Consider the following 17,421-nt stretch of genomic DNA (forward strand, 5'->3'; position numbering starts at 1 on the left):
GACCTGAAGTGGACCTTGCCTCAGTAAATGTAGTGGTTGCAGCAGCCAAGACAAAACCCTTGACCCCTTAGGGCCTGAACTCAAAATTTAAAGATTGGCTATCTTATAGGAAACATCAAGAGCTGTTAACTGTTTCTAAGCAGTACTTGTGTGCTGAAAAATCACATGTTTTCTAGAATTCTCCCTGAAAGATTTCAGTGCACTTACTGTGCCCAGGACTTAAAGCAGTATATTTTCAGTGTGAAAGCACTGTGTCTCTGAAAACTAGTCTAATGGAAATTGGAGTTAGGTTTGATGATGTTACTGTTCACTGTTCTCCTTACTGGAGAAGAAGGATGAACCTGAGGACCGGCAGACAAGCATCTCCCTGCTTTATTTATTCTGTAATCTGTGCATTCTGCACCTCACCTGCTGCTTTTCACATATTCTCCCACCAGTCATTAGACCACCAGTCATCAGAGGGGCACCTCTGACATGAAGAAGGAAGGCCTTGCTCCTCTACCAAGATGGCTGCCTTCATATAGATGCATAGTGCAGAACAAAGTATGGTAAGTCTATAACAGGGAAAAGATCAGGTTCATGGAGTCTACAGATAATACTGTTTATTTATTTAGTCCACTGTCCTGTACTTGCCTTTTTTGGGCTCCTATTCCACAGTTTTGGTCCTTCTTAAGCTGGCCTTGCACATTACAGCCTTATTTTACATTAGTACATCTCCCTCCAGATTTACAAAAGATATGTAATGCACATACTCATGTACATGTATGATCAGCTTAGAAATTGTGATTACAGTGTAGATTGAAGTGTTGTGAAGAACATGAAAGTGCAGTAGAAAGAGTAGTAGTAGGGGTAGTAGTAACAGGACAGAGGAAAAAGTATATGAAAACTGGACAAAAAAGGGGTTGCTGCCTAGAGCAACCAATAAGACCTCATTGAGGAAAAAATAATAAAGATCTGACTGGTGCATATAAATAATTGATGTAACTTTACTCTATTATTCTTGCCTCTGTTTTTATAACCCAGCTGCAAAATGTTATAGGAAAGTGGTGCAGCAGCTCAACATCGAAGCGCACATGGGGCAGAGCAGGTACGTGGGGGGAGAATTAGACAGTGACTTAAAGAGAAGGAGAAAGCTGAAGACAATAATATCATCACTCACCACAACAACAAGGGAAACCGGGCCAATAAAACTCCAGATGAAATAATTATCAACCCGCAGCCAGCAACTGTGACAGAGAGAGAAATGGGAAAACAGTCAGTGGCACTGATAGAAGAGCAGAGACACAGTCACATCCAGATAGCTGGCTAATGAGAGATAAACACACTTCCCCAAAGTCAGCGAGAGAGAGACAGAGAAAGAGGTATATGGCTAGAGATTGTATCAGACACAAAGACAGAGAAAAAGAAAGATACATAAATGTTAGAGAGCAGAGATTCCATAGTCAGACACTGATTACAAAAGAGGAAAGTTGGCACTTAGTTCTAAACTATATGAGACAGTCAATAAACTACATAAGATAGTCAAGAGGGAACATAGACTATTCCACTATTAGAATGAGAAAAGCAGATAAACATTGGTAAAGAAAGTTCCCACATTCTCATAATAAGGAGAACTCATTTTTCACAAAAAAAAAAAATATATATAAAACACATATATTATACAAAATTGTAACACAAGAAATGTAATTGCTATAAAGAATAATTTGAGGCATCAGTATGTTATACACAATTACATTGGTCCAGCTTGGACCATTGTAAAAATGTATATGACATGCCTGGCAGATCCTGCTAAAAGCTGGAAATCACTGAAGCAGACATTGCTACCGCAGTAATCTCCACTTGTTTCTGGATCCCATGTGGAATAGCCAGCCTGATGTCTTATGAATACAGGTGCATGGGTGCCATTCAGAGAATGCTTTGCATTTTCTGAATTAAGGCAAAGCATTCTCTGATTGGCCGAGGTGGAGAGTGTGATGTCACCTCCCTATCTCGTCCATTCAGAAGATGCAAAGCATTTCTGAAAGTTGCCTGTGCTGGACGGCCGACCTCCTATGCTCAGAATGCAGCAAGACATCTGAATGGCATGGAACCCAGAGGCAAGCAGCTTCCAGCAGCATCAGCCAGGTAAGTCATATACATAGCTGGACCAACGTAATGTCCTATACATAGTTATTTTGGTCCAAGCTAGACATATGTAACTATCAATAACATGCTAATGCCTGAAATTATTTTTTAACCTCCCTCCCCTCCGTCCAACATATGCTTACCTTTCTTTAGCTTCCCCATTACTCAATTCATTTGCAGGAGTCAAAGGAAATACCCAATAATCTTAAGAATGGAAAAGCATGTGACCCACTCCAAATGACAGCACTAGGCCAATCAGCATTGTCACACAAGGAGTTCATTGCCTTATTTTATGCTACTGGTATGGTGACTTATGGGACTTTCCTCTATTACCGGCGACTATACAGAGCAGCGGAGGAGTGAAAGAAAGTATGTGCTGCTGGCAAGGGCTAAATTTAGGTGAATACGTTGATTTGCTATGTGTGCCCAAAGCACAAGTTTACTTTTAAGCCTCGTACACATGATCGGATTTCCATCGGACAAATCTGTGGAATTTTGTGCGAAGGGCGTTGGCCGTGAACTTATTCTGCTTACAGACGGCAGAACTTTTTCAGCCGACATACACAAAACTACGTGTTTTTTCAGCTCTTTAGCACCACCCTTTGGGTAACTTCTGCTAATGTTGTGCTATGGTTAGCATTGGTTCGGAGCATGTACTTTGGAATTTATTCAGATGGAAAAATTGTTGTCGGAATTTCCGACAACAAATGTTTTATAGCTTGCTTTTCAAATTTTCCAACAATTTTCCGATCGTCTGTACATAATACAGACGATCGGAAAATTGTCGGAAAATTTGAAAAGCAAGCTATAAAACATTTGTTGACGGAAATTCCGACAACAATTTTTCAACGGAGCATACAAACGGTTGGATTATCCGACAAAACCCTGCAATCACCCTGCGACATTTGTTGTCGGAAAATCTGATCGTGTGTACGAGGCTTAATACTTTAATAATAGCATTTGCATTTAACTCTTTAGCCTGTTAAAGTTTTCTAGAGCTGCCAATGAAATGTAACTTCATTAAACAATAGAAACCAAGAGTTTTCCGCGCACTGACTGTGTACAGAACACTTTCCAAACTCCATTTTCTTGTGATTTTCTTATTGAACAAAATCTTCACAAAGGTTGAAGTCAAATTATAGGAATCATCTGCAACAGATGTTTTATTTTTTTAGATACTCTCAAAGAGTCTTGAAGATTAAAGAGATGCAGATGATAGTTGTTATCTTATAATAAAAATTAATCCAATAAGAAAGAAAAAAATCAGACAGATATCAGTATATAGTGGGAAACTATATTTGTCAGAGAGTAGAAGGTACACTTTTGTACACCCGTTAAACATTAAGAAAAGGCAGAACCTAGCTGGCTACTATTTATCAGATAGACCCAATATTAGAAGGACAGTAGTCCACTCACGCTTTATCTGTGCCGTAGCTTCTGTAATCTACAGCTGCTGAAATCCCCACCACGAGGGCTGGGAAGACGTAGCCACAGAGGTAGTAGTACTTTCGACGAGAGTGCTCTGTTTCAAACACCTCCACTAGCATGAGATAAAGCTGCACACCCTCTAGACAAAGCCAGGAGAAGGCTGACAGACTGAAGAAATGTAAGAGACCAGCCAAGATGGGGCACACCACCTGAAAGAGATATATAGTATAACAACAAATAAGCAACAGGACCATGTTTAAGCAGCCTTGTTCATATAGAAAGAGTAAGAACGAAGCTAATAGAAAGACGGTGCACACCTGATACTGGGTTTTGTCAATACCGGTGAGAAAGAGAAGCTCGACAAGGAAAAGGCTGATACACAGGTTCTTGTGGATGGTGTTCCTGTCAGTCTGAAGACCTCTTAGGAAGCAGAAGGTGGAGATACAGATTCCAAGACAGACCAGAGAGATCACAATTCCCACCCATGAGATGACAGAGAGCAGCAAATCATTTATATGTCCTGGGTACTGAGAAACACAAGGAGGCAAAAGAACACTGTCAGATATGAGATTGTTGATGCTGTAGAGCCATCAAGAAAAGACCTAATGATGTTACAGATAGGACAGTAGTGGGGACAGAAGCACAAGTCGACAATTAATGCTACGAAATGGCAAAAATATGATTCAGACAATCACAAAAAAGGAAAAAATAAATAAATAATGAGAGTAATACACCACATACAATAACTTCAAAAAGACAGTTAAAATGCACTTAGTTCATTAGCAGACTAAATGACAATCATGGCACTCTCACCATATCCCTCTGAGCCATTAGCACAGCAAAGTTGGTGAGGTGGTTGCATGCACAGGTTGTGTGAGTCTTGTTGGTATGGACCAAACGGCAGCCCTGCGTCGACCAGTACCCCAACATGGAGCGCTCCGAGTAATTCCAGAATGTGCAGTTGGCATTAAAGTGGTTTTTAGACTGAAAAACAAATAAAAAGAGGCAATGGTACAATTTGCTTACCCTATCTTCCAGATATGACGGATGTACACTGACCACTGAATTTACAAAAAAATCCAGAGCAGAAGCAATAACTTGTGTGTCCTGGTGGAGGCATTTCTAAGCATTTGTTTTAACTTCTCCCTACCCCACAAATGACATACTGGAGACCTACTAGAAGCTAGTAACAGGTCCTCTTTCTGTCCACGACAGCTGTGAGAGTCTAAGATTAGAGATACTGCTTTGAACATCCAACAAATCGGAAACTGTCAACTTTCAAAGGAAGTCGTTAGAGTAACGCTGTATCCTGGCCTAGGCCAACAAGGCCCAGGCTTAGGGCAGCACTTTGCAGGGGGCAGCACAGAAAGAGTCCCTTCCGGCTTGCGCTACACTGTTAGTGTAGAGCCAGTCTTATGGGACAGACTGGGCTAAGAGGCAAATTAGTCTAGCACCCCCATAAAGCAGCCGCACTGCTTCCTGTAAGCGGGCGGCCGGCATTCCGCAACTGTGGGAGTAAGGGAGGGTTATAGCCTCTGTCAGTTTATTTTTTACCATCCCTGTCCCATTGCAGAGATTTCACTTCACTTACTGCCAAACAGGAAGTGAGAGGAAATCTATGCAAATTAAGGGAATCCAATGCCCCCCCAAAACTAGTGTCCCCACTTGAAAATTTCAGGGCGGGTCTTAAACATAAAGGGGCGTGGTCTTGACAGGAAGGGGTGTGTCATATTAAAATTAGGGGGTGCACAAATTTAGTCAGGCCTAGGGCAGCACAAAACCTAAATACATTACTGAGTTAGAGGCACTCATGGCTACTGAGAAGAAGTAATCCTGACATAATTCTGGCTTTAGGAAGGTGTATAAATTGGGGCAAAGGTTGGCAGTAGGAGTCAGGTAGTGGCACTTGTATGCCTACTTAAACCACTATAACTGGTTCTTTACCTGAGAAAGATCCGACTACCAAAACATCCTTCATTCTACTCTTCTAATCGGATCTTCAACTAGCCTATTTTCTTTTCTACCACCTTACACTTACACTTCATTCTACTCAACTAAACATATTAGTATATTAGTATATCTTACAAATCAAACATAAAAACTGCCCTCTGAACAATAAAAACACCACATACTTTATGGATTACTCACTGGCATTAGATCTACCTCTAATCTATAAAGCCTGCTAAATATTGAAATGCATATTCAGTTCAATCCACACTCTGCTGTACATCTACATGTACGGAATAATATATTAATGCAATCATTTTTGTGGATGAACATACCATTTGACAATATTATGTCCTAACTTGGAGAGAAAGATAGACTTTGATTTTCACGCCATGCATAATTTATGCTTCCCAAGCAAATGTGAGGCTTACTTCACTTATACTCTATCCGCCTCACTTCATCAGTAGGATCTAATGTACCATTGTAGCTTATCTTCCATACATCATATCCTTCTCCACCATACAATCTTTTTACAAAATTCTCAGCAAACCAAGTATATGTAAAATAAACCTTCAACGTATTAAATGGTGGGTTATTTTTAGATTAACTACTTGCCGACCAGCAAGTAGTTAGATTAACTACTTGCCGAGAGCCCGTAGCTATACGTCAGCTCCTTGAGCGGCCACTAGGGGCGCTCGCGCGCACCCGCTCGTCGTGACTCCCGTGCGGGTGCCCGGCGGGCGCGATCGCCGCCGGGCACCCGCGATTGCTCGTTACAGAGCGGGACCAGGAGCTGTGTGTGTAAACACACAGTTCTCGGTCTGGTCAGGGGGGGAAATGCTGATCTTCTGTTCATACAATGTATGAACAGAGGATCAGTGTTTCCCCTAGTGAGGCCACCCCCCCACAGTAAGAACACACCCAGGAACATACTTAACCACTTCCCCGCCCCCTAGTGTTAACCCCTTCACTGCCAGTGGCATTTTTATAGTAATCCAATGCATTTTTATAGCACTGATCGCTATAAAAATGCCAATGGTCCCAAAAATGTGTCAAAAGTGTCCGAAGTGTCCGCCATAATGTCGCAGTACAGAAAAAAAATCACTGATCGCCGCCATTACTAGTAAAAAATATATATTAATAAAAATGCCATAAAAATACCCCCTATATTGTAAACGCTATAACTTTTGCGCAAACCAATCAATAAACGCTTATTGCAATTTTTTTTTACGAAAAATATGTAGAAGAATACGTATCGTCCTAAACTGAGGAAAAAAAATGTTATTTTATATATTTTTGGGGGATATTTATTACAGAAAAAAGTAAAAAATATTATTTTTTTTCAAAATTGTCACTCTATTTTTGTTTATAGCGCAAAAAATAAAAACCGCAGAGGTGATCAAATACCACCAAAAGAAAGCTCTATTTGTGGGAAAAAAAGGACGCCAATTTTGTTTGGGAGCCACGTCGCATGACCGCGCAATTGTCAGTTAAAGCGGCGCAGTCCCGAATCGCAAAAAGTGCTCTGGTCTTTGGGCAGCAATATGGTCCGGGGGTTAAGTGGTTAATAGGCTCAAAATCATGTCTTAAATAATGAATGGATGAACTTGAAGGATATGTATCTTATTTCTTCTAAACTTGGTCAGTGAACGTGGACCTTTGCCCTGCTTTTGTGAAACTGCAATGATATCATCTGATCACAAAGTCTTTTTTGCTCTTTATTATATTGACCTTTGCGTTTTATAATAAGTAGTTTATCTTGTGTTAGGTACAGTTCCCTATTTGCATGTGTCTTTGCTATTACCTGTAAGTGAGGTAAGGTAAAGATAACGGGTTCCACCAAGAACACTCTACTAGACTCCTTATTCATTGAAGCAGCAATTATTTGTGAGTTTACGACCAGCGAGTGTCCAGTAGAGCCACTCTCTCCCCCAAAACGTACGGTAGAATTTTCCGTTGACAAGAAGAGACCGAGATTGTTGTAGAGGATAAATACCACCTTCACCACTCCTGTAGAAAAGACATACGATACAATCATGTCAGAAGATAGAATAAACTCACCTACCGCAAATACCAGTACCGTTTTTGAGAGATTACATCAGGGCTGTACAAATCCCAGAAGTCAAACAACCCATGCTTCTGATAATTGCATCTGCTCCCAACTTTGTAAAGCCTTTTCTATTGCTACAAGTGGAAGCATATGTTCTCTTTCTCCTTAGAAACGCCTCCTGGCTTCTAGACTGAACTGACCAGCTCCTCCAACCTACTTGCATGTTTAATGAATCACGTTTTTGTTCTGCTGATCTGCATTTCCTTTTCAAGCCAATTAATTTGTGTAATTTCATGAATTAAATGTATTCAACGATCAGTCCACCCGAATCAGATACATTAGCTTTTGGTAGACGTTGATCAGTTGAATCCCATGCTTTTTTTAAAATGTCTTATGCCGAGTACACACGATCGGAAATTCCGACAAGAAAAGTCCGATGTGAGCTTTTGGTCGGAAATTCTGACCGTGTGTAGGCATTTTTTCTGTCGCAATTTCCACCAAAAAAATCTTTAGAGCTGGTTCTCAAATTTTCCGACAAGAAAAGTTCTTGGAGGAAATTACGATCGTCTGCATGCAATTCCGATGCACCAAAAACCATGCATGCTCGGAATCAAGTCGACGCATACTCGAAATCATTGAACTTCATTTTTCTTGGCTCGTCGTAGTGTTGTACGTCACTGCATTCTTGACGGTCAGAATTTGGTGTGACCGTGTGTATGCAAGACAAGTTTGAGCCAAGAGTCCGTTGGAAAAAAAACACGGTTTTCTTGTAGGATTTTCCGATCGTGTGTACGCGGCATTAGAGACTTTGGTAGTGAGATCTCTCAGCTGTAGTTTGGCTCTTCTGCTTTGATGTCTCACTCTCTATTTTAAATTCTCCAAAGTTGACTATGATTAAAGTGTATCTAAACCCAAGAACAACATTGTAATATATATGGTAGCTCACCAGCTTTTAGATGTGGTGGTGCACTTGATTTCTTTGTCCAGGGTTTTTGTTCTTTTTTTTCACCGGGAGATTCAGTAAAACACTTCCTGTCCGGGGGTGACAATGCTCCCTTACCGTATTGATTCTATAGAGCAGGGGACTCCAAACATTCTAAACATAGGGCCAGTTTACTATCCTTTAGACTTTAGGGAGGCCAGACTGTTGGGTATAGAAAATGTTTTGGCATCAAAGGGAGATCTTTGGTATTCGGGTGAGGAGTAGTGCCCCATTGTTGGTGTCAGTGGAAGGAATAGTGCCCCATCTTTGGTGTCAGTGGGAAGAATGGTGCCCCATTGTTGGTGTCAGTGGGAGGAAAGGTGCCCCATTATTGGTGTCAGTGGGAGGAATAGTATCCCATTGTTGGTGTCAGTGGGAGGAATAGTATCCCATTGTTGGTGTCAACAAGAGGAATAGTTCCCCATTGTTGGTGTCAGTGGGAGGAATAGTATCCCATTGTTGGTGTCAGTGGGAGGAGTAGTGCACCATTATTGGTGTCTTTGGGAAGAACCGTACCCCATTGTTGGTGTCAGTTGGAGGAATACTGCTCCATTATTGGTGTCAGTGGGAGGAATAGTGCCCCATTGTTGGTGTCAGTGGGAGGAATAGTGTCCCATTGTTGGTGTCAGTGGGAGGAATTGTGTCCCATTGTTGGTGTCAGTAGGAGGAATAGTATCCCATTGTTGTGGTCAGTCGGAGGAGAAGTGTCCCATTGTTGGCATCAGTGGGAGGAATAGTGCCCCAAGGGCCAGTTAAAGGCAAGCAAAGAGCTGCATCTTGTCCCCGGGCCAGTTTGGAGACCACTGCTATAAAGTATTTCTAGGACAGGAAATGTGTTAGAGCTACAGACCACCCCTATTCATCTCTATAAATACTGTAAGTGAGAGGTATTCTGTAGTTCACAGAGGTGCACTGGGCAGATCTAAAACCACTGCTTGGGATTTAACAGCAGAATATTGTAAGCCCAATGGATTTCTAGCTGGTGATTTTGGAACAAATATAACAAAAATGCATTCAATGGTATATTTAACATACCACATGGGAGCAAACGAAAACAAATCATTGTTAGGGTTTACATACATTCATATAAATAGAAATCCAATGGGAAGCCTGAGAAAGAGATCTCACCATTGCGACTGTTCTGCTTGATAGAATTGGCCGAAAGCTGGATGGAGCTCACACTGTGATTGTCCTGGGGGAAAACCAGCTCAGAAACAGGACCCTCCGTGCTCACCACTGACACCTCAAGCACTAAGAGAGGAGACAGAGAGAAGTGTACATAAGGCATAAACATCACCAACATTAGATGAGGGGACAGTGCTATAGAGATCACACAGAGAACAGAGACATCTCCACTATTACGAGAGAGAGTATTATATCACAGACCTCCATCAGTGAGAGACAAGCCAGTTATCATAGTCAGAAACACTTCCAGGACAGGAGAAAGAAAATAACATTTTTGGATTTGTGCAAGGGGGGGGGGGGGGTTAATTTGTGCTTGGGGGAAGAGCATTCGTCCTAGGAGGAGGTGAGTTTGGGAAGAATTTGTGCTATGGATGAACTTTTCTGTTTTGTGGGAAGGGGGGTTTGGGGTCTAGTGCTGGGGGGAATCCGGGGGGGGGGGATTTGTGCTGGGAGAGGGGATTTGAGGAAGAAGACACTTTTGTGCTAGGAGAAGTGATTGGAGGGAGGAGGATTTTTTCGGTGGTTTTCAGTTTGTGGAGGGGACAAAGATTTGTGCTGTGTGGGGGATTCCAGCAAGAGGGACATTTCTTGTAGTGGGGAGGAGGTGGGTATTTTTGCATTTTTGTTTGGGTATTCCCCTGACCCCTGCACTTCCTTAATTTCGTACTCCACACTCTGTATTTTATGCACTCGGAAACACTCTGCATTGCATCACTCCTGTGCTATAATGTACATTACATATGTGACAGAACCCACTGTCACTGTGTGGTTTGGAGGGGGCTGTGGGCTGGCCTCCTATCCAAAGACTATGGCCCAGCAGAGAATGAGAGACTTGGCGACAAAATGGCATTGATATAATGTAATGCTACGTTCTTGTTGCTGTGTTTAATTGTGTTGGGTAATGGTACATAGACAAAGGATGTGGAGACACATGCCAGCCGGGGATGTGTAAGGAGGGGCTGCCTGCTTATCATAATCCCTTGGTGTGTTTCAACTGTTGTTGTTTTAATATACAAGTGTTAAGTTTCCATTGGTTCTTCCTTACCCTAACTGTGTTTAAAGGTTTTGTACCTAATAAACAGTTTATGCTCTGCATGTTTAACCCTCAACACCTGTATGGTTTGTGATTGGGGGGGGGGGGGGGGGAATGGCGAATCTGATGGCTGCGGGTGCGTTTGGAGAACAGGAGACACGGGTCTGGCGGAGGTGCCCAGCCGGAGTATCCGAGATGCGTCACAACACACTTCTGGCCACAGTTGCTGGTCACAAAGCTGCCCCTGACTATTTCTATAAAAATTATCCTTTAAGATAGGCTCAGACAAAGTGTTAGGTCTGTTTCAGTGTAACAAAAGTATATTTAATAGGAAGCCTTTAATTTATAAAAAAGATTGTTCTAAAGTTGAACCATGTCTTTGAGACTTTTGCTTGTGACACAGCAATCAAAGCAATTACTACTCTACTTGGGGTGCCGAAAGGTGCCCAAGTCTTTTACATCCCCAGCAATGCACCTGCAGAGGATATTGAGTGTTAAGCCTCGTGCACACGCTCGGTTTACTCGGCAAGAACCAGCAAGAAAACTGCTGGCAGAGATTTCTTGCCGAGTAAAACGAGCGTGTGTACGAGGCTTTCAGGTTTCTCGACAAGAAAACTGCCCAGAATCTAGACGAGAAAAATAGAGAACATGTTTTCTATTTTCTCGTCGTGAGATTCTCGGCAGGTTTCCGGTAGCGGTTGCGGTAGCTTCCTAGGCATAGGTAGGGTGAAGCAAGATGGCGGCGACGGCATCGAATGTAACGAGCACATGCTCGTCGTACGCGATGACGTCACCGTGTTCTTGCCTTTCAAGAGAACCTCGGAAAAAAAGAGGACATGTTCTCTTTCTAACTTCGTCGAAATTTCCGATGGGGCAGACACATGGTCAGAATTTCCGAAGAAAAAAGTCAGACGGAATTTTTTCATCGGATATTCCGATCGTGTGTACGAGGCATTACTCTCAAAAAATAAATAAATAAGGTTAATCTCCTAGATATACATAATACAGTAGTGTTGAACAACATGGAGTACAACTTGCTTTTTTCATTTTTCTTATTCCAAAGACAGAAAATAAATACAGTATAACTGAGAAATGGAAGTATGCACACCTAGAAAGGAAATGTAAAAATATGAATAATTTTGTGCTTTTAGCAGGCTTACCAACATTAGTCCGAGCGGTCTGAAAGCGGGCAGGCTCTTTGACATTGTCAGCTACTAGAAAAGCTCCTTCTTCCAATATGTCCAGTAACATGGTGGCAGCATGCTCCTGCTCGGTGGCATTCATATCTCGCCATGAGGGTAATGCTTCTGGGCGTAAGAGGTTATCTACTGTTTCCACCACCGCCTTTAAATGAAAAATATACGCAAGCTAAGTATGACTGGTTGTACAAGACCCACTTGCTCCATAGAAAATACACACACAAAATATGACTGCGTATAAAATGGGCATCAGAGATAATGAAAACTAAGGCTCAGAGCGTAACTGTCTATTACAACTGCCTCCACCAGATACGCTGGCACTTTTTTTTACAGTGTATGAAAGTGCAAGGACCTGTAAAAAACAAGGTATGTAAATGGAAGCAGGTCACACTAGTGAGCTGCACTGATATGCGCTGGTTTGCGGTGGGAAAAAAAGTAGAGCAAGCCCTACTTTTTTCAGCACAATACGACACAACAGATGATATCTGTCTGTCAGCACAGTGCAAAGTGCATCAACACACTAAAAAAAACAGAAGGCCAGCACAAGATTAGCTCCAATGCCATGCAGTAGACCTTGCTGGTGACTTGATGCGACTTGAGAAATACTTTGATGCCACTTGAAGAGATTTTCAGGGAATGTCTGGGTAATCTTCCTGTAATGCTGGATCCAAATCACATCAATATAGATGAGAATCCAACTTGGAGGCAATTTCCATTAAAGTCTATGGGCACAAGTTAGATAGAAGTCACCTTGAAGCAGTACAGGAACCTTTTCTAAAGTCAGAGGAACTTCAATAGTGCTAATTAAGAAAGCTCTCATTGACTAACATAGGATTTCACATGTCATGTGACTTGGGGTCTCTGATCCGAAGTCACGGCAGTGTGAACCTAGCCTAATTGTCTCCAAATAAACTTCTTTAAAGAGAAAAAGGGCCCATGAGTAGATGCAACTTTCACTTGCCAGGTCTGTACGTAAATGCTCCTCCAGCTATACTGTAGCAGTGGAACTGTTGAGCATGGGTGGCACACAGTTGCTGGGAAGAGTCATAAGGCAATTTGTGGCTCAAGTTAAAAAACAGCCATCACCTCTATCTCTGCAGGCTCTTCAGCAGTGGCGACTGGTAGTATTTTTTTTAGGGGGGGCAGCAAACAGTGCACCCACAGCCACCCCCCGGTAAGGGTGGTTGGTGTACTTACCCTATCCATAGCGGTCAATCACCGGCAGCTTCCCATGCCCACCTCCGAAAGGGCATTCTTTCGGCCAATCGGGAAATGGGTCTCAGACCCGCTTCCTGATTGGCGGAGAGGAGATTCAGTGTGAGAATAGTGAATATTCATTTGCTATTCTCACACACCTAGGAGGGCTCCGAGTGCATTCTCTGCGCCCCGAGCCCAACCTATTTTGAAGCCTACTGGATTTCATGCTTTCTTTTGGTGGTATTTATTCACCTCTGCAAAAAAAAGTTATCGCATCTACAGAATTTTTCTGTGGGACTACGACATTGCGGTGGACAATCGGACACTAAGTGAAATTTTTGGGTACCAGTGATACTAATACAGTGATCAGTGCTAAAATAAATGCACTGTCACTATACTGATGACACTGGCAAGGAAAAGGGTTAACATCAGGGGCAATCAAAGGGTTAAGTGTGCTCATAGAAAGTGCTTTCTAACTGTGTGATGGCTTAACTGGAGGAAGAGAGAGATCTGTGTTCCTGCCTAGCAAAAACACAAGATCTCCACCTTCATCTCTGACAGAACGGCGGTCTGCCTTGTTTACATAGGCAGACCGCCGTTCTGCCTGTCAACGATTGGCGGGTCCTTGCGGACACCACGTCCGCTGGACCCGCTGATTGGCTCCAGCTGTGTCCAATCACAGTGAGAGCAGGTATGTAGTGTCGCACACACAGCCGGGCCGCCCTTCCGCAGTAAATGTGCGGTGGACATTCCGGAAGCGTTTAAGAACTATCTTCAGTGTAAAAAAGAATAAGGAGTCCTTGGAAGTGATGGTTTGGCCCACACAAAGGCATGTTCTCAACATCATGGAGTCTGTCTGGGATTACATGAAGAGGGAGAAGGATTTGAGGCAGCCTACATCCACAAAAGATCTGTGTCTTGGAACAACCTACCTGCCTTGTTCCTTCAGAAACTGTGTGCAAGTGTACCTAGAATAATTGATGCTGTTTTGAAGGCAAAGGGTTGTCACACCAAATATTGATTTGATTAGGATTTCTCCCTGTTTATTTACTTTGCATTTTGTTAATTAAAAATGTTTTTTTTTGTGTGTGTTTTTTTTTTAGGTGGCAGGGAGGGGTTCTTCATTTACCTTAATATAGTCCTTGCAGGTCCTTTCTCTCTTGTGCATCTGTAAAACAAACACGGAGGGTCAGCGGTGGCAGACAGCCCTTCCAAACCTGTAACTCACAAAGCTGCCAATGACAATCATAAAGCTAGACGTGGATCGGTAAAATCTATATGGCTCTGCTCAAAGCTGGCTGTTGCCATGATACTGAACTTCGCTCAGAGCTAATGGACTTAATAGGCTTAATCATCATTCCTACAGGACTGAGCTTGTCACAGACCCTACTGCGCTCCCATTGTGTTACTAAGCTCACACACTGTAGAGCAGATACTTGAACCTCCTGTCAGTGACACAAGTTGTAAGAATGCTAAGAATGGCCATAGTTACTAGATTGAGAGCGGAGGGGCCTCTGCAATTCAAAGGTTAAAAAACTAATTGTTAGATCTGTGCATAGACACACACACTTGTATCATGAGAGTGTGACCTAGCAGGCATCTTCTGCATGACGGAAACAGTAGCGACCACTTAGGAAAAAAACAACATGGCTGATAGACTGATTAGCCAAGTTTCATGCTGATAGTTTTAAGAATCTCTTCAGAATTTAATAATAAAAAAAAATGGTTTACAATCATCCAAAGAGTTCCTTTACTCGCAAATGGTCTTAAAGTGGAACTTTACTCTCTTAATCAACATTAACTAGTTTAATCCTAATGCTGCTAGCATTAGTATATACTGTAGATAGTATATTATATGTTTTGAAAAAAAAAAAAAGATTTTTGGTTTGTGGTGCTTAGATGCAGTGTAGTTATACTTTAAGACTAAGGCTGCACTGGCAATTAAACATTTCTGATATTTAGAAACTTAAGGTGGAGCCAAACTACCCTATCTGTTACAGCCAAGGAAGCTGCCATCTTAGCCTCTGTTTGATCAGAAGTTGCCATGGTGCTGCACATGTGATCAGTGATGACACCAGTCATTTGAAGGCTTGATAGTTCTGTTGAGAACACAACCAACTGTGACAGTTGTCATTCGCAGCATGCCTTGACTGTATCTGTTTTGCAAAGCCATTAAATCAATGGGTTTAGTTACTTTTTGTTGACAGTTATCTCATTAGAATCACTTTGATTTCAGTTTGCAGACAATTAGATCAGAGCCAACAAATAGAGATGTCTCTTAGTGGCAAAGAAACGTAATCACCCATGTAGCTCTAAGGGCTCTTTCACACGGAGCGGACCGTTTCTGGGTCCGCTCCGTGTGTCCGCCAGAGCTCAGCGGGGATCGCCGCTGAGCTGTCGGCGGATAGGGCGGTCCCCGCACACAGTGCAGGGACCGCCCTGTCTCTGCTCCGCTGTCCCCTATGGGGGACCGGATGCAGACGGACCGTCTGTCCGTCTGCATCCGGTCCGTCCCGCCGAACGGAAGAAAAATAGGGTTTCTTCCGTTCGGGAAAGCGGATCCCGACTGACGCGGACGCTAGCGGATGCTCCATCCGCTAACGGACGCGATCCCATAGGGATTCATTACAAGTCCGTTAACGGACTTGTAATGAGCGGACGAACGGTCCGCTAGTGTGAAAGGACCCTTACTCCTAAGTGACTTGATTGACATTGGGTTGAAGGGCTTACACAGTAGTCAGGAAACATGAGTTAGTAATGACAAACATGGTCAATCGGAGTTGATCTTCTAACAAGTGAAGAAAGTTTAGCCAAGTTTACTGGATGATGTTAGATCAAAAATGGGTAATCTTACCCTGTTGTAATTCTTTCCTGCACTCTCTCTTTCTATTGGGCGTAGTGCTTGTAATTGAGCATCCAGAATATCCACAAGCTGTTCCAAAAGTCGAACAGTAGATGTGACATCCCCGGCATAGATCTGTCCACGAGTGTGACGGGCTAGTTCCCCAGCAATGTTAGCTGCATTCTCCCCGCTCTTAATCTGAAGTGCACAATACGGAAAGGGTTATGACATAGTTACATAGTCAGGTTGAAAAAAGACACAAGTTCATCCAGTTCAACCATAAAAAAATAAAATAATAATATCATACAATCCCATATACCTAATTATATACCCACAGTTGATCCAGACAATGACAATGTTGAAAGAACCATTACAAATGCAAAAGTGGAAGATTTAGAGAAAAAGAAACCCTTAGAAACCCAACATTATTAACAAAATTATTCACATTTCAAACACAATGCAACTCGTTTAAGAAAATCACTGTGTAACAAACTCTTTGTGCAAATAACAACACTATAGTCCTCACCTTCTGTGCCACCTGATTGACCCAAGGAGAGGTACAGTTACTGAGGTCAGGGCCACGAGGGTTCCAAATGGCCACTGTTGGCATACACAGGAATGAAGCAATGCCTGAGAAGGAAATATAAGCATACGACTTTAAAAAAATAAGTTAATAAAAAATGATTGACACATATTTTTGTGGCCATTAGATGTTTTATAGCTTCTACCTAGATGCAGACCTTGCATTCCAAGGAATGGTTTCTGCTTAAGATCTTGTAAGATGGTTGTGTGGACTGAAAAATGAATACCCTTATGTCTGGACTACCTAAACTAAACTTGAAGTGTATACATTGGATAATCAATGTAATGAGGCCATGTTCTCATGGTGTAAAAACCTATTACAGGATCCACCCCATGGACCATATAGGAGCAGCTGTACACTGATGATGAGGTCATTCTCATGCTTTCCTTTAAACATGCCACTCACAGCACTGTGCAAAGCAAAAGAGCCCTGATTGGTTAAGAACTACCTCCCCCCTCCCAGTCTGAGTGCAGCAGAGCGAATAGAATTCTAGGATGCATCACTAGAGGTGTCACCATCAGGAGGAAGGAGGTTCTAATTCCTCTATATAGATCTTTATTGAGACCTAATTTAGAATACTGTGTTTATTTTGGAGACCTCACTTACAAAAAGATATTGATATGATAGAACGAGTCCAGAGACAGATAACAAAAATTGTGAAAGGTTTTGGGGATAAAACATATCGAAAGTGACTTTGGGAACTTAATATGTACAGTGTAGAGGAAAGAAGGGAATGGGGAGACTAAAACCTTTAAGTACATCAAGCCGCAAGGCTTCACTTCCTGATTCTCTTACTGAAGATGGCGGTGCCTCCACCCGGGAGCTGAGGGACGGGTCGGCTTTAGGTGAGG

General features: G+C 42.4%; 1 protein-coding gene across 4 annotated transcripts in view; it reads right to left on the bottom strand.

Moving 5' to 3' along the window:
- Positions 1–17,421, bottom strand: part of ADGRL1 (adhesion G protein-coupled receptor L1) — a 571,376-nt gene that overhangs the window by 42,218 nt on the left and 511,737 nt on the right. For all 4 annotated transcript variants that reach the window (XM_040346327.1, XM_040346324.1, XM_040346325.1 and 1 more), the window contains 10 exons: positions 16,514–16,617; positions 16,000–16,185; positions 14,275–14,313; positions 11,910–12,093; positions 9,660–9,782; positions 7,304–7,509; positions 4,366–4,536; positions 3,870–4,079; positions 3,541–3,761; positions 1,160–1,226 (listed from right to left, as the gene is read on the bottom strand). In XM_040346327.1, coding sequence (XP_040202261.1) covers positions 1,160–1,226; positions 3,541–3,761; positions 3,870–4,079; positions 4,366–4,536; positions 7,304–7,509; positions 9,660–9,782; positions 11,910–12,093; positions 14,275–14,313; positions 16,000–16,185; positions 16,514–16,617 — 1,511 coding nt within the window. The remainder of the gene's footprint in view (positions 1–1,159; positions 1,227–3,540; positions 3,762–3,869; positions 4,080–4,365; positions 4,537–7,303; positions 7,510–9,659; positions 9,783–11,909; positions 12,094–14,274; positions 14,314–15,999; positions 16,186–16,513; positions 16,618–17,421) is intronic.

This window comes from Rana temporaria, chromosome 3 (assembly GCF_905171775.1).
Source record: "Rana temporaria chromosome 3, aRanTem1.1, whole genome shotgun sequence".
NCBI classification, from domain to species: Eukaryota; Metazoa; Chordata; class Amphibia; order Anura; family Ranidae; genus Rana; species Rana temporaria.